The sequence below is a fragment of the Gopherus flavomarginatus genome, chromosome 1, assembly GCF_025201925.1.
Source record: "Gopherus flavomarginatus isolate rGopFla2 chromosome 1, rGopFla2.mat.asm, whole genome shotgun sequence".
NCBI classification, from domain to species: domain Eukaryota; kingdom Metazoa; phylum Chordata; order Testudines; family Testudinidae; genus Gopherus; species Gopherus flavomarginatus.
Window position 1 is genome coordinate 43,018,434 of NC_066617.1, and position 25,430 is coordinate 43,043,863.

Here is a 25,430-nt window from a genome sequence, read left to right on the forward strand (position 1 = left end):
GTTCCTTTTAAATGTTAAAGATATTTCCTTCTCTTTTGGGATTTCTATGTCTTGTCAGTTCAAATACAAACTTTTCCTTTGCTACTTCCCCAATCACATTTTGATTAATGTACATCAGACATTTTCATTGTTGTTTTTAACAGTTAATTAAAAAGAGAAGCTATACAAAAATCCTTAGCACTCAAAACTGATTATATTATTAATTATAATGACTGATGATCCTATAAACTGCCACATTCTTCCAATATGGCTTAATGCTAACACATTTTTTAAGCTATAGTATGTTCTGAGATTTTTCTCTATAGACCAGTCTATTGTCTGTATTTGCATCACAAGGACTCAGTCCTATAAGCTGATTTAGCTGGGGAGACCCCCACAATGAGTCTTCATTTTCAGTGGGACTTCCAGTGGAAAAGAGGATCCACTCACATGGATCAGCTTCCAGAATCAGGATTTCAATAATGAGACTTCTGTATTAGCACTTACTTTAAGAAAATAGCTACAGTTTGATATGCTTATATCATGAGGATAGTAAGGTGTTGAGATTTGATGAAATATTATGGAAATCACTGTACTGAATCAGCTACAGGAGAGTTTGGAATTGTTGGTACATGTCCCTAATTCAGCCTATCATCACCGCCATTTTTTTAGCATTTACACCAAGCCTCTGAAGCATTAAATTTTCCTATATGAGGAATCTCAGGACTGTTGATAGAAATTAGCATTTTTCCTCTCTCAAAAAGCCATTTACATTTCTAAAAGGTTGACCACTGCTCTATTTTTAGGGTCTTTACTGGGGAATCAATTCCTGACTATCAGAGTCAACCACTATCTCAGTATCTGCTTTTCTAGCTGTTCCTCCACACACAGCCCCACACATTCATTTTCATTGAGGACTCTTCTTTAATTCCTCTCCGATTCAGTAGTATTAATGCAGAATGTGTTGCAGAATGTATTGTCATACATTATATTCAGCTAGCTTTATCGGGCTTGTGGATCTGTGATATTTTACACCTTCACTGACTTTATTTTTCATGTCTAAGGAATCTCTTGTACAGGGGTTTTCAAAGGAGGTGTCAGAACCCCTCAAGGGGTCACAAGGTTATTACATAGGGGGTCACAAGCTGTCAGCCTCCACCTCAAGCCCTGCTTTCCATCCAGCATTTATAATGGTGTTAAATATATTTATAAGTGGTTTTAATTTATAAGGAGGGTCGCACTCAGAGGCTTGCTATGTGAAGGGTCACCAGTACAAAAGTTTGAGAACTACTGCTCTTGTAAAACAATTGTTTACAACAAAGAATCCTTCTTGCCAAAAGGTTTAAAAAAATCAAATACTTCTATAAAATTATCATCTTTTTGCTTCCCTCGCTCATACATGCACCTGATTTATGGGTTTTTTTTTCATTTTTTTCTGAATCATAGTGTTGGCCTTGTTGAAAATGACCTCAGTTTTGAAGGGTTCGCATATGATTGGGATCAGAAGGCCATTATTTTAATACTGTTTAGCTAATATGCTAGTTTACCACACAGTCACTTGCTATAAAACTGCTGGCAGCTACCCCGGGTGGGTGGGATTTTTCAGTACTAGATAATTACTTCATATTTTGATAAGGAAATATGACTTTAGCCTTAATAACCGGTAAACTTTCCCTTTATATTGTGCTGAACTGGCTGATATGCATTGCCTTCAGCTGGATGGAATCAGAATTACTCAGCTATGTGTCATGTTAAGAAAGATTCTCCTTTTGTTCAAGTGTGGGGAGGCGGGGTCTGAGTTCTAGCCCCACTGTGCCTGCAGAGCTCTGAGGGAGTTGGTATGAGGACATTAGGAGGCCACAGAAACCTTATAATATGCATTGTCATTCACAGAAACTCCCTTTAAAAGGATGCTAAAAATGGACAAATGCACACCTAAAAGGGAGGGACTATGTTAGTGATATGCAAAGCTCAGGAGACTGGTTCAGATATGCAGCCCATCTGCTTTGTCCTTCTTTATCCCTCTTTGGGGCTATATCATGGCATTGAACTACAGTCCTAAGAGAAGGGATGATGCACCACTGCACCCCCAGTGGGAGTATCGGGAAGCAATGAGGTTGTGCTGAGAAGAATGTAATCTGCTGCCCTTCTTTGAGGGTGCAGCATAGTCACCTCACTCTCTTTTGATTGGCATGTGGGAGAGACTGGTTAGAGCTGCGTCTCCACATACTTCCCATTTGGGCTTTTTGAAATAGTCTGGAGCCCTTATGAATAGAGATTACAGTACTTCCTGATTCTAGGCAGGTTAGAAGTACTGCAAGAACAGACTTTCTTGAAATATTTTGATACTTTTGGTTCTGCCAGTGAGTAAGAAATGGACAACAAGAAGCATAAATGTGTTTGAGCCTCAGAAGAAGTTTGGTTTGTGAGACAGGTGAAGGTCTAGCTAAACTCTTAAGTTTATCCAAACCAGTTCTCACATTCCTAAGATTTCTACCATACACCTTCTGTTATGAAGCATTCAGTATAGTTACGATGGTGACTTGTTGCGTATAAGTACCTGAGTCAATCATAGGTTAAAACAATACATTGCATTGTAACTACACAGTAATTGGATAAAACATGGAAAGCCCCCACTTACTTACTTTTAAAATACAATGTTAAATGGTTGTTGACAAATGATCACAAAATGACTTTGAATTTATAACAATTGTTTGTAATTTGAACAGAATGTCTAGAGATTTTTGGTATGAGCTTTGCAATATTGCAAAATGTTCACAAAACCCTGAGTCATTTCACACAGGTAAGGCCACCAAAAGGCAACTCCCAGATGTGGACCTCCAACCTCATCCTGTGCTGAACATGATTACCACCTAGCTAGGACATGATTTGATACAGGCCCCCAAAGTTTTTTAACATTGTCATAGCAATTAGCTCCCCACTTCTGCAAGTGTAATCCCACATTGCTTTCTTCCCCCAACACTTTGACTGTTCTCTCATTTTCTAATTTTCAGGGTGGAGGGAGTTGGAATTTGCCACACCTTCAGTACACCACTCCTGACAATTGTAATTGCTGAGAAACTCGGCTTAATTCATCACTGAGTTACACCCGTTCTATGCTGGTTTAGCTCTATTGACTTAATTAAGGTTCTATAACTGTCAGCTGGCAATTGTCCCAGAGTGACTGTTCACTAGCTGAGACCAGCAAGAGTCCAGTAGCACTCCAGCAAAATGCTTTGCTGCTGTTTGCATGCCTCATATGCTGGACCTTGGGGTGTGTGGTGCAAGACCAGACTATGCAAGCTTTAGCTGAGAACTCCCCTATGTCTGGGGAACTTTCAGCTGACTAGACACAGCCTGACTCTTGCCTGTGCTTTTCTTACACTGTGCTCTAGTCCTTAGGTGAAGGTGTTGACCCCCATTGAAGTCAGTGTGAGTTTTGCCATTGACTTGAACCGGGCCAGGATTTTATCCTTGCTGCTTATAATAGCTATCTAATGTTAATCGATGTTAAACATTTAACTGAACATTTGTCTTTGTAATTTGGTTTGATTAATTTTACAGAGGTTAGCTGGCACTGACGGATAGTTTATATTGTGAGGCAAGTAATAACATCGCACAATGGCCTTTTCTTTACAAGCTTTTTAGGTTTATTATAATGCTGGCAACATTGCATGAAAACTTGCTTGATGTGCTCATATCAGATTCTTTTATTTTTTCCAGAACATGTTAAAGAAAAAAAAATAGAAGCTAAAATAGATCTATGAGAATGTTTTTGGAGGAACTTTATTTCAATTGTTGTTCAACATTTTTGTAGGGAGTGCTGGAACACCTGTTATTTTCAATGAAAATGGAGATGCACCTGGGCGCTATGATATATTTCAGTATCAAATGACCAACAAAAGTGCAGAATACAAAGTAATCGGTCACTGGACAAATCAACTTCATCTAATTGTAAGTAGCAGGTTGATTACATAGTTGTCATTAATGAGAAGTTAGAGCATTTGAGCTTTTGTTTAAAAAACATATTATTTTTTATAATTGGCAGCAGCAAGAAAATTTCCATTTTTCTCCTAAGTAAGGGAGCTAAAACAATATCTTGTATTTTAGCACAGATATCCTCCTGTTTTTCCTCTGTTCCTTTAAACTGTATTTTAGAATCTTCTCTATAGCCAGTTAGGGGTAATGGAAGTTTCTTCTTCATAAGTAGGCTATTTCACAAAATGGTTGGATGTACACCACTCATGTCCTCAATGTAAATGGGTGCAACTTCCTTGAAGTCAAAGAGCAGATTTGTCCAACAATCACTCCTGACTTCAGATCTCCCACATGAAAGTGAAATACAGGGCTACTGTGCTGCCAGACTGAAAAAATGTTAATTGCTGAACATGAAAAAGGGAGAGGCTGGAATGAAGTTATGGCTATATGTTTATATTGTTAATCTGGATTACACTTCAACAATAACATCAAGAATAATAAATAGTCCAGATTCATGCATTAAGGTGCCATAAAATGAATATATACATTTCTACTGAAGTAGCTGTTGTACATAGTGTTCATTTGGGCTGTGGGAACATTTCACATCAAAACCTAAAAGCGAGCAATTTTACCAGATCCTGGGTTTTAGTATGAATCCAAACCACTGTTCAGGCTTTAGGAAACATCAAAGAAGACTTGAGCTGACTGAAGATCCTCTTTCCCCTTCACAGAATGCCGATCTAATTATATCCACCCTCCCAATAGATACCAAATCCCTTCATATTCTTCATGCACCCTGCTTAATTCAGGCAGTTCCAAGCCCATCCCTACCTGGTGGTCTCTGCTGGAAAACAAAAGGCCACCAGTCTTTTCCTCACTCCATCAGATCTTCAGGAAATAGCTGGTTGGCTGGCCTGCTCCCCATCTAGCACGTTTTTTTTTAGTGGGAATCTAAGTCTAATCCATAAAATGCAGGTGAATTGACAGCCAATCCTGTCCCTTCATTGACCATCGGATCCACTGTTCTTCAGATCCACTGCTGCCACACTGAAGACACTTTACCTCACTCTGGAGTATATTTTCAGCAGAAAACACCATATCAAATGGGGAATCCCTACAACAAGGGGTAGGGCCAGCTATGCACACTCTAAAGATGCAGATAGCCACGACCTAAAGGGGAGAGGCTGCTGGCTGTGGAACACTACCTTTCTTTCATAAAATAGCACAATGTAAGGAGTAGGGAGAATTATGGTCCTAGGAGGAAGGTGCTGAAATTCACCAGTTTCAGCATAAACCAAGCGAAACTTACAGGGTTTGGTGTGAGGTTGGTTTGGAGTCTCTGCAGTGCTTAATTTGTGCCAGGGCTTGTCAGGGCTGAGCCCCAGCACCTCTAGCTTGACCGTTTAGAGCCCCAACACCTCTGGGTTTTCTGCATCAGTTATGAATGTAAAAAAAATTGCTTGAGCTCCAGCAACTCTTTCATTACAAAATAAGCACTGAGTCTCTGCAAACCTGAAACACAAAATGCACTTCAGGAAGTGTGAAGCTTGATGGCTGGATCCACCCATTGGTGTTTCCTCATATTATGCAAACCTCAAAGAGCCGGTTTCACACAGCTCTGGTTTTCGGTATAACAGGCACATAATAAATAATAACAAAAACAAAGCGATAAGTATTTACAAATTATTGTTCCTTTGAGACTACTTTGCAGTAATTATCAGAGTGATACCAACAGTGGTACGTATAATAGCTTCCCCTTTTCAGCCATTGCTCTGATAAATCACCTTACCATATCTACCATTTAGTTTCTATTGCTGCTTGGCCAGATGCCATCAGTTCATTTTTGGGGACCAAATGGAAGCCTACAAATATGCAGCCTTTGATAACAGGTTATGTGCCTGTGTTATCTCCTTCTGGTAGTTTTCTATGAAAGGGAGAGTGCCTCTTTGTATCAGTCTGCTGAGTAGTGTAAGAGAAATAGGAGAGGTGAAAGAGAAGTGCTCAACAGCATAAGGAGAAATGTACTAGCCAGTTCCTGAAAACATGAGAACAAGAACTGGAAACTAAATATGTGTTCATAACAGTTAGATTCTATATTCCATGAAACGCTACAGTTTTGGTAGGATGTGAAATAGCTTGTTGGTGAAGAGAAATATTTATATTTAAATATTTTACACTTTTCATAATTTGCACTCTGTTCTGTTTGATTTAGTTGTAACTGCATTCAAGTTTTCTTCAAAAAAAAGATGACTAAAGCTACTGTTCAGTCTTTAGCTTTTGAGTCCTGTTGTTGCTGGTTATTTGTTCTTTTCTATATAGCGTCTGTATGTCATATGGTAATTACGATGGTGTGTGAAATAAGGCTAGACTGGCAAGTACCAGGGACTGCTGAAAACACTGTTACGATTGAGTTATACAAGCACACCTGTGTCTGCTACAATCTTGTCCTCCCATCTCTTTCTCTCCTACTTCCTCTCCTATTTGAGTTCTTATTCATCTGCCACATATTGTCTACATTTTAGATTATAAACTCTCTGGGGCAGGGACTGCTTCTGTGTAATCGTGTTTGCAAAGTGGCTAGTGCAATGAGTCCTAATCCCTGTTTGGGTCCTTACTCACTCGCACAATAGAAATAAATTAATTATCAATAATGATGATGATAGGTTTTGTTCAGGTTCTATTTTCATATTCACCAAGCTTAGTTCATGTGTGGGTGTTGTTTTATCTACTGATTACCTATTGTAACAAAATAATATATTTCTTTCACTAGATAACATTTATTGGGCACCAGGTAACCTTTACTGCTAATTACCAGCACTATTAATCATCACATTGCAAACCATATTATGGTCTTTGATCCCCAGTGGAATTTCCATTGATGGCGGTGGGTGTATCAAAGACAATATACTGGTGTAAGATAACAGAGCAACCTTTTACATTACTGACCTACAAAGGACAGGCTTTTTTATTTCAATATCTTTCTCACCCTCCAGAGTGGAGACCTTCCTTTTAATGAAGCTACATTACATACCCAGCTGTTAAACGTCTGCAATTTTTAATGAATATTAACCAAATATCATCTATAATACCTAACATCTAACCTTTTTCATCAGTAGATTTCAAAGTGCTTTACAAAGGAGCTCAGTACAGTAACAGCATTCCCATTTTACAGAGGGGATACTGCCCAAGGGAACCCAGCAGGCCAGAAACTAGAATTCAGGTCCCTGCTGTGCCACTCTAATGTTTGATGCATGATGCTACACTTCTGTTCATATGGTCTGTTCCAGCTTCTGCCAACATTTTCATTTCAAACTGCTTTGTAAGCTAATAAACTTTTCTCATAAATATACTTTATTCAGCAAATGCCACTCTTCAGTGAACTATATTTTTTTGAGCACGATAGTGAAACTTCATAAAAGTTTTGTGTATATTCTAAGGGCTTTCTCTGTGAACAATCAATGGCCACTATTAAGTTTAGCTAAGGATTAGTACATTTCTCTGTTGCGGCGTATTGAACTAGAAATTTTTTCAGGATTGTCCAGGATATTTTTTCTATCAGATTTTAGCTGCTAGTCCCCTCTGTTACACGGGCTATAGTGCATCAGACTACCCTCTTGTCTGGTCCTGACTCTAAGCTGGACCTTCAGGATTTGTCTGCTGGGGACTTTGGTTCTTCAGAAGTTTTTTCACTGGCTCCTCAGAGTCTTTTGGTCAACTTGTCCCTCTCTTGGTGTGATATTGGCTTTTCCTTTGGGCAGAAAATACTAACACTAGTATTTAGATAGAGTAGTTAGATAAAGACTCTGTATCTGAATCCCTAAAGGTTTGTTTGTCAGCAGACTTGGCTGGCTTCAGAGCTCCTTCTAGCTAGGATATGGGTTTCTTCCTTTAATCCTCAGTCATGTTAGTGCTTTCCTTCAGGCTGACTGGCCTTTCAGATTCCCTCTGCAGCAGCTATAGCTTCCAGAATCAGGGTTTATGATTACTGCTCCAACAAGAATAAACACTTTAACCTGACAATACTAATATGGAAGCAAAGCAGCTGGCAAACACAACATAGAAGCCAAAATAAAAAAAAAGCATAGTTAACTCCTAGATATACACTTTAACACGAGAACAGAATTTTGTTTCGCTTAGACATCAGACACTTGATCTTTACAGGACCAATCTGAATGCAGATGCTTAATCAGATGCTGTCAAATGAATACCACAAACCCAAAGAGCCTGATTCTCATTCACAATAAGGCCATGTTTTACCACTCTGGCAGTGTATATTTACACCCACTTTAAAATCCCTTTACACTCCCAGACTGCTATAAAGGGGCCTCAATGTAAATAATAATCTGGCGCAAAGTGTTTTGATTTTTATATTATGATGATAGCCCTAAATTTCTATTCTAAAGTATGATCCTTGACAATAAGTTAAGTGCCTGCTTGTGATTTCCATTTGTTTATTACTAGTAGCAGGCAAGGTATTTCAGAGCAAACATTGAAAGAAATAATACTTGCTTCAAAAAGGTTCTCGTATTCATAACAAATAAGAAACACATCAAGGACGGAAGTCTTATTTCCACCAAAATATCATGTTTTATTCATTTAGCTACAGTACTCTGCATGCTAGGTCACATGTAGTACTTCCCAACAAATGTGTGGGCTTAGCAAATTTGAGCCCTCAGCCATGTAATCTCCACAGGAGGAAAGCTGTTAAAAACAAGCTAGTAGTCCTTGGCATTTATGAATTGGCAAATGTACTTCCTTTTATGATGAATAATGAATCCCCTTTTAGAACTTGGGTCACTTAGCAGTACGTGTTGTAACATGAGTGCTAGCTAGAAATGCTTACTGACAACTTCTCTCAACTGCAGTAACTAGACAACTCCTGAGCCAAGAAGGTCAGATCTGAATCTGAACTTCTCCCAAGTTGGTCATGTTGAGCTCTGGGGCTTTGGTTTGACTCAGAATTTAGAACAGCTAATATCTGGGCTTGTCTGGAATTGCTTCGAGAAGCAAGACAAGAAGATATCTAAACATAATAAAATTTCAGTGAAACAGGAAGATTTATGAAACACTGTACTTAACTTTCTTTCCTCCTACACTGAATAGAAGTTGGGGAAGAAATAAAGCATCACAGATTTACAAGATTGTTTTAACAGTAAGAAGAAGCCTGGTCACTCAGATTAACAGAGACTGTATACAAGAATGTTAAGTGACTTGTTTATGGCTTCTATTCTGTGGTGGCATCTTCATTGCAGTGCTTTTCAGCTAAGAAAGGGTTCAATTAAACCTTTGTGGATATGAAGATCTAGCAGAGATGGTCATAATCATAAGAAGACAGTTGAGTTCTTAAGCACAAGCTTTGGTGAACTGGTGAAGACTGGACCCTACAGAGCAGACGAAACATACCTTCTGGCAGCAGTGTCACAAGAAGAGGTGTGTCAGTGCTCAGTCTCTGTCCAGTGGCTAGAGGCCTCACAAATTATAAGCCTAACCCTGTAGAAGAGAATCAGAATTGAGATCCCTCCATTTTGATGAGTCGGAATTAAAATGATACTGACTTCCTGTCTATCTAACAACAGAAAAGCAAATGATATAAGAAGTGCATGATGTTTTCTCCACCGGTAGTAAACAAGACTCAGGGCTTGCCCTAGGCCATTAAATTTCATTAAAGGACCCTGTAAGGGTTCCCCTGTCGGGCGAGGGGTCGCCCTTCGCCCTCCGGGGCGCCTGGGAACCAGGCCACCTCACTACACAGCAAGCAGTTCAGTCTATACAGCGACAAAGCCCATCCTGGCTCAGGACGGGGCAACGAGCACAAGTACAGGGCTCAGACCCTCAGGCAGGGCTGAGCAGCAGTTCATGTAGGTTTAAAGGCCTCCTCAGGCCAGGGAGAGGGGGAGTCGCCACCCCTGGAAGGGTGGCAGGGGACGGGGGATGCAGGCCCTCCCACTCCACTGCGTCCCAGCCTGGGGCCCTAACAGCAGCAGGCAGTCTGCTGCTGGGTCAGTGGGGATCCTGGCCGCAACACACTGACATTGGTTCTGGCAGTGCTGCAGCCAGACTGGGGTCGGTTGCCCCCGGGCTACTTCCACTCTCCCCCTCCTCAAGTACCTGAGTCGTCGTGGTGTCAGCATCACCATCGGCTCCTCAGGGTAAGTGTCCACGGGTGGGCTCAGCGAGTCCTCTGGGTCAACGGCCCCCGTCCGGCTCGGCTCCTCCTCCGGGTAGTGGGAGCGGGGCGGGCTCGGCCAGTCCTCCTCCGGGTAGCGAGCAAGGGGGAGGCTGGGTCAGCTGCTGCGTTCTGCGGCCTCCCTAGCAGGAGCTCGGTCGTGGATGTCTGGCCTGGCTGATGGCTGGGGCCTTGCAGAGCTTGGAGGGCCCACCTTTGTACTTCCGGGTCGGTGCTTGACCCTTTGCGGGGCGGGCCCAGAGCTCCGTCGCTCTGCCCAGTCCGGCCTCCGCCTGGGCTCTTGGTCCTCTGGGGCGCCTGGAAACCAGGCCACCTCACTACAGACCCAAAGAATCTATTTTCTTCTGTTAACTAATATAAAGTTGATTTTATAAAAAAAAACTGTTGAATCCAAACTCAAAGAATAACAGTGGAAAACTTTAAAAAAACAAAACAAGAACTCCTAGTAGGAGCACCTAATAGAAGATAAAAAAAAGTTGGACCACTCCTCATCATCCTAATATATTTTACTATATGGTGACCAGGGTGGTTGATGGATGCGCTTTTGCATGCAAATTATCTCATAGCAGTACAGTTCAGCCTTGCTTTCCAACAATGCAAATGATCATGACATTGATCAGGTTATCTTACAAATAATACTGAATGGATGGACAAAAGTGGATTTTCTCTACTATTCCTGAAAAAGTTCCATTGACTTTCTCTGTAGTATATGGTAGCTCAAAGCCAGGCAGGAAAAGACCATTAGATAATGTTGGGGAGAGTTGCTAGGCTCCACTAAAATAGACCCGGGTGTTCAATAGAATTGACAGATAAGTATGACTCATGTTCTCCTTCACTAATAGAGTCTGAATTCATCAGGGAGCCTCTTTGCAGGAAGTGCAGATGCCAGCCTTAACAGCCCAATCGATAACAGCAGACAATGAATGCAGTCTGTGGGCCAGTCTGTGAAACAGGCAAGTTGGGCCCCAAAGAGATTATTTTTATAAAACAGCACTTCTGTGAGTGCCTAATTAGGAAAACAGGGAGAAATGGAACATTTGTAGCATTGGGAAATAGCACATCCCAATGTTCTTAAACATTTTACCTTTGAAGAAAAAAGCAAAATGAATACAGATGTAGAAAAGACATCAGTTGGTATGGAGAAGTACTTCTGTTAGATTGGGAAGCATATGGTACATTATTGAACACCTGAACAGACCTTTGATTCAGGGTTCAAAGAATTGAAAGATACATAAAAAGAACATCATATCTTCTCCTCTGAAGCTTACTGTATGGCAGAATTAACAGTTCTTCTTTGAGTGATTGCTCATATCCATTCCAGTTAGGTGTGTGCACCGCACGTGCACATTCGTCGGAAAACTTTTACCCTAGCAACTCCAGTGGGCCGGCAGGTCGCCCCTAGAGTGGCGCCACTATGGCACTAGATATATACCCCTGCCAGCCCGCCCGCTCCTCAGTTCCTTCTTACCGCCCGTGTCGGTGGTTGGAACAGTGGAGCGCGGCTTAGCTGACCTCCACTTCCCTAGCTACTCGTAGTTCTCGTATATAGTTATGCAGTTATAATCCTTTTATATATATATTTGTATAGTTATACGTTTTTTCTTTGCTAACATAGTTAGTTTAGTAATAGTTAGCGGGGTCAGGAAGTAGCCCCTTCCATGAACCTGGTGCCGGAGCCCATGCACGGCTTACCGGGTTTTAAAATGGGCTCGTCCTGCCAGAAGCCGATGCCGAAGGGAGATCCACGACTCCTGTTTGAAGTGCCTCCGGGAATCACACTTGACAGCTAAGTGCCCCATTTGCAAGGCTTTTAAGCCGAGAACAAAAAGGAGCGGGACTTTCACTTACCCCTCCACCTTTGGCACCGAGCGATGATCAAGCGGCTGGCAGAAGCGCCTCCTCGGCACCGGACCCCGCTGGTACTGCCAAGGCCTTTCGGCACCGGCCGTCGCCGGCACCGAAGTCGACTCGGCACCGCTCCCTTCCTCCAAGGTCGAGAGAGCCTACGATTCCTGCTGGTGCCTGACGGCTCCCCGGCACGCGCTGTGGTTGAGCCCCCTGCTCCTGCTGTTTCCGTGCCACCTGCATCGCAGCCAGAGAGCTCGTCTAAGTCGGATTGCCCGGCACTGACACCTGCAGAGGCACCGATGACATCGGCACCATCGATTCCAGTCCCCCAGGGCCATTGAATCCAGTGCCTGACAGCTCCCCGGCACGCGCCGTGGTAGAGCTTACTGCTCCCGCTGCTTCTGTGCCAACGGCACCACAGCCAGAGAGCTCGTCTGAGTCGGATCGCCCGGCACCGACACCTGCTGAGGCACCGACGACGTCGGCACCGTCGATCCCGGTCCCACAAGGGCCGTCGAATCCGGTGTCTGTCGGCTCCCCGGCACACGCCGTGGTTGAGCTTATTGCTCCTGCTGCTTCCGTGCCGACTGCACCGCAGCCAGAGGCTCGTCTAAGTCGGATTGCCCGGCACCGACACCTACCAATGCTCTGACGACCTCGGTACCATCGATCCCGGTCCCACGAGGGCCGTCGAATCCGGGCCTGACAGCTCCCCAGTATGCACTGTGGTTGAGCCTGCTGTTCCCTCCACGCCGGAGACATTACCAGTGGCGAGGGATCTCATTGCCATGACAGAGTCGATGCTGCCTGACCCCGGCACCGCCGGTGCGGGTAATACAGTCTCTTCATATGACCGTCCTCTGTCAACACAGCAGAGCGGCACCGTTCATGATCATGGTCCCGCAGACACTCCAGGTCCCATCGGCACACCCGACACCACTTGCAGTCCCGGTGCTGTTTTCCTCATCGGTACTGGTCACACTCGCCGCACCGGTCGGTATCCCGTTCGCCGACCCGCTATCGGCACCGTTCCGACTCCCGGCACCGCGACAGGTACCGTGACTCCTGTAGCCTCTCCTCGAGCCTCGAGATCTCAGTCGACCTCCCGGCACCGTTCTGGTTACAGGTCTGGATCTCGTTCCAGGTACCGGTACGCCTCCCGGTGCCGGTCCCCGGTGCCGAGTTGGGCAAGGTCCGATAGAGTCATAGACTCTGCCCGTGCCTTCTTTTAGTACCTCCATGGCCATCCAGACACGCATCCGTGTCATCCCACATGCGCAGATCTTATGCTCAGGACCACGATTCTGATACGCCCCCCGACAACCTGAGGTGGAGGAGGTCCCAGAGGTAGAGGACTCGATATGGGACCCTCTAAGGGGTACGACTACTCGTCTGTCCGCTCTCCTCTCTGCTCACTAGTCTTTCAGTCGGTTAAGGAGAGGTATTGGTATGGCCAGCGGGCGCCAGCCCCGAAACCGAAGGAGGCTTGGCGAATGAACCTACTTGGCCGCCAGGTGTACTCTGCAGAGGCCCTGCAGCTCTGGGTGGCAAAGCAACAAGCCTTGCTTAGCTGCTATAATTATAGCACCTGGGTGAAGGTAGTTTAGTTTATGGAGTTTCTCCCTCAAAACTCCCGCCAAGAGTTCGCTGCCGTCTTGGAGGACGGGGGAAAAAAGTACCCAGAGCGTCCCTCCAGGCCTCGATGGACGCAGCAGACTCAGCAGCCAGGACTCTGGCCTTTGGTGTCGCCATGAGGTGCATCTCATGGCTTCAGGTTTCAAACCTCCGGCCGGAGCTGCAGTATGCCATTCAGGATTTACCCTTTGTTGGTAAAGGCCTCTTCGCAGCAAAGACAGCCCCAGGCTGCGAAGCCTGATGGACAATAGGGTCCTAATGCGCTCTCTCAGCATGCATATGCCAGCCACCAAACGCAGGCCTTTCTGTCCCCAGCCGCCTTACTCTGTGCCTAGCCAGAGACAGGACTTTGGCAAACGGTGAGGCCAAGGTGGTCGCAGACGAATGTCAGGACCCCTAAAGAGCCAAGGTCAAGGTCCCTTGCAATTACCACTGGGACCAAAGACGAACCTTCCAAGGTGCGCCTGAGGGCGGTGTCCATGTCACAGGCCGGGATCCCAATCCTGCTTTCTCCTGGCATGGCCCCAGTTAATTTCAGATCGCTGGGTCCTGCGCACGGTGGAGCATAGGTACCACCTCTAATTTGTTCCAGCCCTGTCCCCCTTCAGGGACCCCTCTCACGAGCAATTCCTCGTACAAGAGGTGCAGACGCCGACTGACGAAAGGGGCAAGGGGGTTTTCTCCCGTTATGCCCTAGTCCCCCACTTTAACGGAGGTCTCAGACCTTCCTAGTCCTACATGGACTCAACCAGTTTAGGATAAGGTTGAAGTTCCGCATGGTATCCCTGGGAACCATTATTCCATCCTTGCCTCATGGGGGCTACTATGCCGCCCTCGATATGAAGGACGCGTACTTTTGCAACGCCATCTTCCCTCCGCGCAGGAGATACCTCCGCTTTCTAGCCAACCGTCAGTACTTCTGGTTTACGGCCATAGTCGCCGCCTACCTTCGCTGATGACAGATATGCGTTTTTCCGTATCTGGACGATTCGCTTATCCGAGGAGACTCCGAGACACAAACCACTCAGCACGTGGGCATCGTCACGGTCTTATTCGCAGGTCTAGGCCTGATTACTATAGAGCAATCCACTCTGGTTCCCACGCAGAGGTTGGACTTCCTAGGGGCTATCCTGGTCTCCGACCTAGCCGGAGCCTGCTGATCACAACTGCGGTTTTAGGCGATGGCAACAATCATCCGAGGTCTGCAGGCTTTCCCAATGACCTCAGCTCATACTTGTCTCAGTCTCCTGGGTCCATGGCTGCTCGCAAGTTTGTAACCAAACACGCCAAGCTCCGCCTCCGTCCTCTCCAAGTCCGGCTCACCTCGGCATACCACCCGGACAGGGAGCCAATGGTCATGGTAGTCACCGTTCCCTCGAGCACCTTAGGCTCCCTAGAGTGGTGGCTAACTCCTTCCCTGGTGGGGACAGGGATGCGGTTCCATCCGCCCCAGCCCTCACTGCCCCTGACAACGGACGCGTCATCTCTCTGCTCGAGTGCTCATGGTCACCTCCGAGCTTAAGGCCTTTGGTCTTCTCAGGAGCTAGCATTCCACATCAATGCCCCAAAAATGAGAGTAGTCCGCCTGGTGTGCCAGGAGTTCCAGCAGCAGCTGCGAGGCCGTGGTATCTCGGTGTTTACAGCCAACACAACGGCCATGTGCTTCATAAATAACCAGGGAGGGACATGGTCCTCCCCCCTTTTGTCAGGAGGCCATCCATTTCTGGGACTTTTGCATGGCCCACTCGATGGAGCTGGTGACGTCCTTTCTCCCAGGCGTTCGGAACGTCTTGGCGCTTTGACTCAGCAGGTCTTTCCTGTCTTACGAGTGATCACTCTGCCCCATGTGAGGCGTTCTACTTTCCAGAAGTGGAGATGTTTCCTCACGGAGACCTGTTCGCTCACCGCGAGAGCAGAAAATGCTAGATGTTCTGCTCCTTCCAAGGTCTCTCCTCGGGATCGATCTTGGACGCATTCCTGATGCCGTGGAAAGGCCAACTCCTTTATGCCTTCCCACTGTTCCCACTGGTTCATTAGGTCCTGCTCAAACTCCGCAGGGGCGGAGCGCGCATCATCATGATCGCTCCAGAGTGGTCCAGGCAGCACTGATATACCACGTTGCTCGGCCTGTCAATAACTGACTCAATTACGCTGCCACCCCACCCAGACCTCATCACTCAGGGCAACGACTGGCTTCGTCACCCGGACCTGCAGCCTCTTCGCCTCACGGTGTGGCTGCTGCGTAACTGAGCCGGGGTGACAGGAAGCCTTCCACCTGGTCAACGTACCGGGCCGAGTGGAAGCGTTTCTTCTACAGCTGCAATACGCTCGATCTTGCTCCTACTGAGGTCTCAATCCCCTCTATTTGGCCTGCCTCTGGCCTTCAGCGGCAGGACCTGGCGGTATCATCGCTGAGGGTACACTCGGCAGCCATCTCTACCTTCCAGCCAGGCTAAGGTGGACGTTCCGTGTTCTCACACTCTATGGGTTCTAGGTCGCTCAAGGGCTTGGAGCGCTTGCACCCTCGGGTGCGCCGCCCAGCCTCAACCTGGGACCTCAACCTAGTTTTAACCAGACTTATGTCTCCCCCATTCGAGCCGTTCGCGACCGGCCCTCTGCTATACCTGTCTTGGACGACAACTTTCCTCGTAGCTGTTACATCAGCCAGACGGGTCTCCGAGCTCAGAGCTCTTACGGTGGTTCCGCCGTACACTAGGTTTCACAAAGACAAGGTGCATTTATGACTGCACCCGACTTTCCTCCCTAAGATGGTTTCGGCCTTTCATGTTACCCACAGCTCAACGCAATGGCGCAACAATTGCACTCCCTGGACATCTGTGGAGTGCTCGCATTTATATTGCGCTGACAGAACCATTTCGTAAGGTGCCCCAGCTCTGTCACGGTAGCAGACCAAAGGGAGGGCTTGCTTGTTTTCCTCTGAGGATCTCATCTTGGGTGATGGCGTACATCCGCACTTGTTATGATTTGGCTCATATTTCCCCAAGCCACATCACCGTGCATTCTACCAGGGCTCAGGCTTCATCTGCCGCCTTGCTGGCTCGTGTTCCTACCCACGAGATCTGTCGCGCAGCTCCATTGGTCCTCGGTCCATACCTTTGCTTCACAGTATGCCCTGGTTCAACAGTCAAGAGATGCTGTAGCCTCTGGCTCAGCAGTTTTCATTCTGCCACATTTCACTCCGACCCCACCGCCTACGTAAGGCTTGGGATTCACCTAACTGGAATGGATATGAGCAATCACTCGAAGAAGAAAAGACAGTTACTCACTGTTGTAACTGTTGTTCTTTGAGATGTGTTGCTCATATCCATTCCACACCCGCCCTCCTTCCCCACTGTCGGAGTAGCCGGCAAGAAGGAACTGAGGAGCGGACGGGCCGGCAGGGGTATATATCTAGTGCCATAGTGGCGCCACTCTAGGGGGCGACCTGCCGGCCCACTGGAGTTGCTAGGGTAAAAGTTTTCCGACGAATGTGCACGCGCGGTGCACACACCTAACTGGAATGGATATGAGCAACACATCTCGAAGAACAACAGTTACAACGGTGAGTAACCGTCTTTCTTCCCCCCTCCCCCCAGTGAAATAGAAGTCAGGGCTTCCATGAAATGCTATGTACAGAGGAATCAAAGTGACATGCAGAGGAAATGCTGGACTTGGATAACCATTTGTTCATCATTAGAAAGATGCCAGATGCCAATAAAACTGCCTCTGCTCAAGAGCTAAGACAAATAGAGATTTTTCTCACCTTGTCTGGGTCAGTGAAAGTCAGGTTTCTCCAATGAAGTATGGGGTTGCTTACACAGTACAACACTAGGAAGTGTGATGAAAAACTTGACTATGAATTTGTCACAAGCCTCTTGCTTCAGCAGTAAGTATTCTGTCATTTTTGTGATCCTTACATACAGGAAAGATTGTGCTTTGAAAGAACTATGCTTTAATAGCCATAGCATGAGGGATTGCAGTTTATTTTTGTGTACTTCTGATCATTTCAAGAAATATAAAGAGCCCCTATGGCATATGATAAATTACATCATCATGTTCAGTTTTAAAATAAGTATTTCCTCTTTCACACTCAAGGCCACTGTGCAACAATAGAGCAACTAAGAGCCATTAAGTGTTGGGGAAATTGCTCTATGGAACTTGTCAGTGTTGTTATATTTGACACAGAGAAACATCTTTTCAGGTATAACATGTAGTTCAGTGAATGTGCTGCCAACAGTATGTATGCAGCAAATTGTGAAGCAGTGTGGAACATGGGGCAAAAATTAGGCTATGGCCACCAGGGTTGGTTGGTTGCTTTTGTTGCTGAAAATTAAACTTATCATGTTTATTGTTAACAGCCAGGGTAGTTGATTAAATTACCCTTAATTGTTGTGCATTTGCTTTAAATAACTGAACTCTACTACTAAATGAAGAATCATTACATTGAAGAAAACATTCTGGAATGGAATTTTCGGGGGATAGTCTTCTAAAAGAGAACCACTATCGTGGCAGCTCATTTACGAATTCATATATTTTTTCTGTTTACTTTATCATACTTTATCATGTTCTGGCTTTTTATGTCCCTCACAATAGAATTAGCTAATTTATAGCACAATATATTGTAAAGTTTGTATATTTATATAGTGTTTTTATCCAGATCAATCTCAAAACAAATTTTATTAACTGATATGCCAAGTAATCCCTTTGTGCATTTCTGGAAACCATCCAACATTGAGAAAAATAGTTGCTAATTAACAGTTTATATACAATTACAGTTTAGAGTAGGAAGTGAAGACAGAATACCAAATTTCATTGAAATTTTAGCTGAATTTAGGAAAGCAGAAGTATTCTGAGGTCACTGGGGTGTAGGGAAATAGGGGATGGTATAGAACTATGGGGCAAGTTGGGGTGCAGTTCCAGCTGTAAGTGGATGACACTTAGTGCTGCTGTGATGAAATCAACATGGGGAATTCTATATTTGATCTGGTCCTAACAGATAAACATGGACTGATCACATTGTTAAAAATTAATAGTGGCTTGTATGTAAGTGATCATGGATCAATTTATAATGTGCAAGCAGAATAAAGTCCAGACCAGTTCTATACATACTTGGTGCTTTGACAGCGCCAGTTTCACAAAGTTGAAAACAATTATGAGCCAAATCAGCTGTGAAGAAGAATTTAATCAGAAAAATGTGAATGATAATTGGGAATCATTTAAGAACACTTTATTAGATTCCCCAAAAGCCACAATCTTACAACTGAGGAAGAGCCCTTGTGGTGGTTTTTAAAAAAAAAAAAAAGACCTGATTTACAGGGAATTGAAGGCAGTTTAAAAAAAATTATATATAACAAACAGAAGAAAGGGGAAGTAATGATAGTAATGAATATAAATCAGAAGTTAGAAAATGTAGATAATTGATAAGGAAGCCAAGGGACACAAGGAGAAATCTATGACCAGAAAACTTAAGGACAATAAGAAGTTTTTTAAAATACATTAGGAACAAAAATAATCCTGACAATTATATCTATCCACTACTAGATGGAAATGGTAGAACGATCAATAATAATGCAAAAAGGGCACAAGTGTCCAATAAATATTTCTCTTCTTTATTTGGGTAAAAACAGATTATATAGTCTCATTTTATGTTAGTAATAACACCCTTTTCATTCCACAGGGTTAAACAGGAGCTGCTAAAGTTAGACATGTTTAAATCAGCAGGTTCAGATAACTTGCATCCATGAATTTTTAAAAAACTGGCTGAGGAACTAGCTGGACTGTTTGTTGCTTTTCAATAAGTCTTGGAGCACTAGGGAAGTTCCAGAAGACTGGAATAAAGCTATTGTTGTTGTACCAATTTTAAAAAGGGTAAATGGGATGATCGGGTTAGTTATGGGCCTGTCAGCCTGACATCAGTCCCAGGCAAGAATTATGGAGCAGCTGATACAGGACTTGATAATATAATTAATACAAATCAACCTGGGTTTATGGAAAATAGATCCACTCAAACTAACTTGGTATTTCTTTTATGAGATTACAAATTTGGTTGATAAAAGGTAATAGTGTTGTCATAATATACTTAGACTTTTGTAAGGCATTTGGCTGGTACTGCACAATATTTCCATAAATAAACTAGAACAATATAAAATTAACATGAAATATATTAAATAGATTAAGAACTGTCTAATTGATAGGTCTCAAAATGTAACTGTGATTGAGGAATCATCATCAATCCCTCAGGGATTGTTTTCTTGGGTCTACACCATTTACCATTTTTTCTATTACCTGGACGAAAACATAACATCATCACTGATAAAGTTTGCAGATGACACATAAACTGGGGGAATGATAAGTAATGAAGAGGGTAGGTCACTTATTCAGAGCAATCTGGATCGCTTGGTAAACTGGGTGCAAGCAAACATGCACGTTAATTTGGCTAATTGTAAGTGCATACATTTTATCATTAAATGTGTATATCTAGGAATAAAGAACATACTTACAGGATGGGCAACTCTATCCTGGGAAGCAGTGACTCTGAAAAAGATTTGAGGGTCATGGTGGATAATCAGCTGAACATGAGCTCCCAATGTAACATGGTGGCCAAAAGAACTAACGTGATCCTGGAATGCATAAATAGGGGAATCTTGAGAAGGAGGAGAGAGATTATTTTACTGCTGTATTTGGCTCTAGTGTGACAGCTGCTGGATTCTGTGTCCAGCTTTTGTGCCCACAATTCAAGAAGGATGTTGATAAACTGGAAGGGATTCAGAGAAGAGCCATGTGAATGCTTAAAGGATTGGAAAACATGCCTTATAGTGATAAATTAAAAGAGTTCAATCTATTTTAGTTTACCAAGAGAGGTTTAAGGGATGACGTGGTAGGAGCCTTCGGTGACCGGGTGGCCTAGTGGCTATACCATTGGTCAGAGGGGCTAGAGGGAAACCCGGACCCTCCCCAGGGCCCTGTGTAGTTCAACCCCTTAACAGGGGAGATGGGTCTGCCTCTTGACCAGGGGTGGTGGGGTTCAAGACTCATTTCCCTGGGCTAAATCCAGTTAAAGTATTTTTAACCTAGGGCATGGCCCCAAGCTAATTCAGTTAACCTGCAGTTGGAGCTTAGCTGCAGACTCCCCTTGGCAGGGGAAGGCTTACATGCCTCCAGTGGCTGTGTCCACTGATCCGTCCACTTGCCTCCAGTGGCTTACTTGCCTCCACTGTTCCATCCCTTCAGGCAGGCAAACAGAGAGCTCCTGCCTCCTCGCCAGTCAGTCCCCAACTGAGCCAGGCTCCCTTTTTTTCTCCCCGCTGCAGGCATGGCATCGGCTGCATGTATACTGGGGCGGGGCTAGCTGAGCACACAGGTTTTCTTTAACCCCTGCTGTGCCAGGCGGCCGTTCCTCTGCTCCTTCACAAATGATGTGATTACAGTCAATAAGTACCTACATGGGGAACAAATATTTAATAATGGGCTCTTCAATCCACCAGAGAAAGGTATAACACGATCCAATAGCTCAAAGTTGAAGCTGGATTAATTGAGACTGGAAATAAGGCATACATTTTTAATGGTGAGAGTAATTAAACGTTTGAACAATTTACTAAGGATTGTGGGTGTATTCTGACCATTTTAAAATCAAGATCGGCTGTTTTGCCAAAAAGCTCTAGGAATCATTTTGAGGCAGTTCTATGGCCTGTGTCATACAAGAAGGCAAACTAGATGTCACAATCAGGGCATTCGAGCAGAGCCTGGAGCTGGAGCACAGACCAATAGGTATTTCCCAGAGCTGGAGCGGAGCCAGAGCGGAGCAATTCAAAAATTTGATTGCTCCAAATCCCTGGTCACAATGGGCCCTTCTGGCCTTAGAATCTATGAATCTCTCCAGATTAGTACTTGAATGATAGTGAAGTTGAAGCTCAGTCTGGATATGAGAGAGGTGATGTTAGGGTGTGGAGGAAGTATTTGACAGGGCTGTTACTGTAGAGAAGATTAATGCCTTCAATATTGAGGCTGTTTTCCATTCTTTCCCCAATGCATTCACTAACTTGCAGTGTGCCTTATGCCACTTCAGAGAATTTAAATAGTCAAATGTGCCTTTTAGATCTATTCCTTGCTGGATGCATAAAATCTCTACATTCAGACACAGAATTCACCATGGTAACCCATGCCGTTATTACTTCCAGATTGGATTTTGCTCCTTCACATGAGACAATATATGAAGCCCACTTAATTGTTTCTCAAACTGAAATATGTCCAAGACACACACATCGATGCATTTCCCCTCATTTGTGGGTGAGATGTAGGTGCACAGGTTACCCCATTAGGGGCAAAACCATGCCTACAATCTGGGGCCCTTCTCATTTACTTTGAGTCCTTCCTTTGCTTTCCCTGACAGTAGCACTTTCCCTCTGGCCAACTGGGATAAATCCAGCATCTCTACTTTTGATATCTCTGATGCTGTATAATCCGGTGGCTAGGAAATCTTGAGGAATGGTGTGATCATCAGCAATCCCCTCTTATTTTCCCCCTTGAAAACAAATTTTTCAACCTCTGTGATATATCTGGTCTCTAGTGTCCCAGCAGTCAGAGCCTGAACACTTTTAACTGGCAGTCTCCAATGCGACATCAGAATGTATTACTTTTACTACTGTTTCTCTAGCCCATCTGAGTTCTTTAATTTTTATTGCAGCTCAAATGTTTTATGCTTTGAGTCTTCTCCACCTTTTTGTTCATGTTTGTCTTTTATCCATAGCAAAAAGTAAACCTTCTTGACAGTATTTTCTCTAGCTTAAATTTGTTTCTCTTGCTTGTTTTTTGTGTTCCCAGCTCACTAAGTCCCAGTGTAAAATTTTCAATGTATATATTGACTCTTCACTATAAGTGGCAATACAGACCTGAAAACAAGCTCTTCCTTTGCAGCTAGACGTCTCAAAATACAAACAAACATTTATCTCACAGTTCTGAGCCAGTTCAGGCTTTCAGATGTTTGAATCCAGTTTGTTCACCCAGCCCTGGAATCATGTTTAAGAGGCTGATGTGATTTTCTTTTTTCTATGCAGAACTGACATGTCAGGAGCTAATTACAGAAGGAAGATCTCACTTTTCACTAAAAAGAACTGGCATGTAGTTAAAAAAAGAAATATGACTTTTATTATAGTGACAGCTGATAGTACCTTAAAGTAATATCAGTATATAAATCTTTGGATTTAGCATGGTGAAATGCTTCAAATTGAAACATACTATATAAATGAACAGCTCAATTCTCTCCTTTGACTCCCTCCCTTCTACCCCCTCCAAAAAAAAAGTGCAAAACAGAAGGATGGTGTAGTAGCTGGTTAGTTCAAGTGGTTGTGAAAGTTAAGTATGAAGTTTGAAGTGATTTCCATTATATACAGGGTTTGGAGTTTGGTTTAGTGGCTCTCAGCACCACTATGCAAATTGTTCCAGCACCCGTGCCCAGAAGTATAATAGAAAAGATGCATCCATTTTTGCAATTACTCTCTGATTAATTTGCGGTCATATATTTTCTTTGAGAATAGTCCACGGGAAATGTGTTATGTATCAAGTTAGTCTCTTGAGAGCAACTTGATTAGGATACTTCTGAGGCGTAAAAACTTTTAAGTAGAAGAGGGTAATTTTGTGTATTTCCCTTGAAAGTGAAGAACCTCTCTCCCACTGTAGGTGTTTTTATGGCAATTAAAATTTACAACTACAAAAATATAAATCATACACAAACACAGAAAAATGCATCCTGGAATGCCATAAAAATCCACAGTAATACTTATCTACAGCAATATCAGTAACTCCTTATCTGACATCCCACCAGACTACACTGCACCCTGCCCTTTCCCCATAAGCCTGAGGGGAAAAGATGATCCTTGCAGCCTCCCTTGGTGGTTTACAAATCTGGCCACTGGCTTCTGGCAGACCGAAGAAGGGAATGCATTCCAAAAGTGAGGCTTTGTCCCAGAAAATGACTTATTACCACCACCTACTTTTTAAACAAAGAGGGTGTTAGTTCAAGTGCTTTTGTTGCTCACTTAGCTGTTTCCCTCTCACAAGAGGAGAGAAGCAGGCTCTTATGTAATGAGGTCCCAAGCCATTCAGTTTAAAACCAACAATTTCTACCTGGGAGCTAATAGGCATCAGTGCAGATTGTGGTGCAGTGATATGATGTGCTCCCCATTTAAAATGTCCATGATGTGTTCCACTTTATAAATGTGCAGCTGCCATGCGTTTCATGGCTTAGGATTGCAGGACTGTGCCCTGGGAGTGAATTCCTACTCCAGGGCAGTTAATAGCAAACTCCATTGACTTCAGTAGGGCCAGGATTCCACCGTAGGTGTTTAGGGGTGTGAGAGATGTACATCCACTGACTGACATTAATTCCTTTCTGTTCACCACATTTTCTTCCTCCACTCTAGTCTTCCTTTTAACTCCAGCTTTCTTCTTTCATCAAAAGCATTTCTTATTGTGAACATAAGATAAGCAGCACTTCAATATAGCTTTATTAATCCTAGTGGATACTGAGTGCAAGGGAAGTGGAGAGGATAAGAGTTTTTTTTTATGAGAACAGAAGCTAATACGCTGTGTACAATGTTTTTTGGTTTCTGGTGTTTATTTTTTGAGAAATTGTTGCTCATGTTTTAAGAGTTTAAATAATTGGTTTCTTTGAATTATAAAAGCTGCATGTCAATGCATTTTCAGTGAGCACAGAAAATTTATAATGCATGGTTCTTAGGGCTTGCCAGACTGCCACACACATAAGTATCAAACCTGCAAGTATTTGACATTTGCTGGGTTTCTGTGTCTATTTTATGAAGCCCCATTCTCATATGCTTGTTTCAGTGTGAAGTTATCAGATTAATCATAAGAACATAAGACTGGCAATACTGGGTCACACCAAAGGTCCATCTAGCCCAGTATCTGTCTACCAACAGTGGCCAATGCCAGGTGCCCCAGGGGGAGTGAACCCAACAGACAATGATCGAGTGATCTCTCTCCTGCCATCTATCTCCACCCTCTGACAAACAGAGTCTAGGGATACCCTTCCTTACCCATCCTGGCTAATAGACATGAATGGACTTAACCTCCATGAATTTATCCAGTTCTCTTTTAAATGCTGTAATAGTCCTAGCCTTCACAGCTTCCTCAAGCAAGTTGACCATGTGCTGTGTGAAGAAGAACTTCCTTTTATTTGTTTTAAACTTGCTGCCCATTAATTTCATTTGGTGGCCTCTAGTTCTTGTATTTTGGAAACAAGTAAATAACTTTTCCTTATTTACTTTCTCTACATCATCCATGATTTTATATACCTTTATCATATCCCCCCTTATTCGTCTCTTTTCCAAGCTGAAAAGTCCAAGCCTCTTTAATCTCTCCTCATATGGGACCTGTTCCAAACCCCAAATCATTTTAGATGCCCTTCCCTGAACCTTTTCTAATGCCAGTATATCTTCCCTGCTTTCTTTTCTCCAGACTCTTCCTACCAGTTTATGCTGGAGCATTGGGGACATTACTTTAGATCACTAAAATCCATTTGAATACCAAGAAGCAGCAGAAAGCAAACTTCAGAGTAACCTCTCAAGAGGTCAAAATATGAATAAAATAAAAAAGTAATATAAGCCTCATTCATCTGGCGTTTTCTCCTGGTGATTCTCTATCTAGGCACCTCTCCTCTTCCCCTTAATTTCTCTGGTGGTTACCCTCTCGTATTTGTTTACTCTCTTTAGTAGCCACCTACCTTTCTTTGCCTTCTTGGTAGCTGTTCTCATCTTTGGCAACACCAATCTTCCTGATGGCAGCTTTG

The 25,430-nt window shown here is 43.8% G+C and overlaps 1 protein-coding gene across 3 annotated transcripts in view; it reads left to right on the forward strand.

Moving 5' to 3' along the window:
- GRM8 (glutamate metabotropic receptor 8) overlaps nucleotides 1–25,430 on the forward strand; it is a 512,161-nt gene that overhangs the window by 406,736 nt on the left and 79,995 nt on the right. For all 3 annotated transcript variants that reach the window (XM_050936122.1, XM_050936120.1, XM_050936121.1), the window contains exon 8: nucleotides 3,797–3,933. In XM_050936122.1, the coding sequence (XP_050792079.1) occupies nucleotides 3,797–3,933 (137 nt within the window). The remainder of the gene's footprint in view (nucleotides 1–3,796; nucleotides 3,934–25,430) is intronic.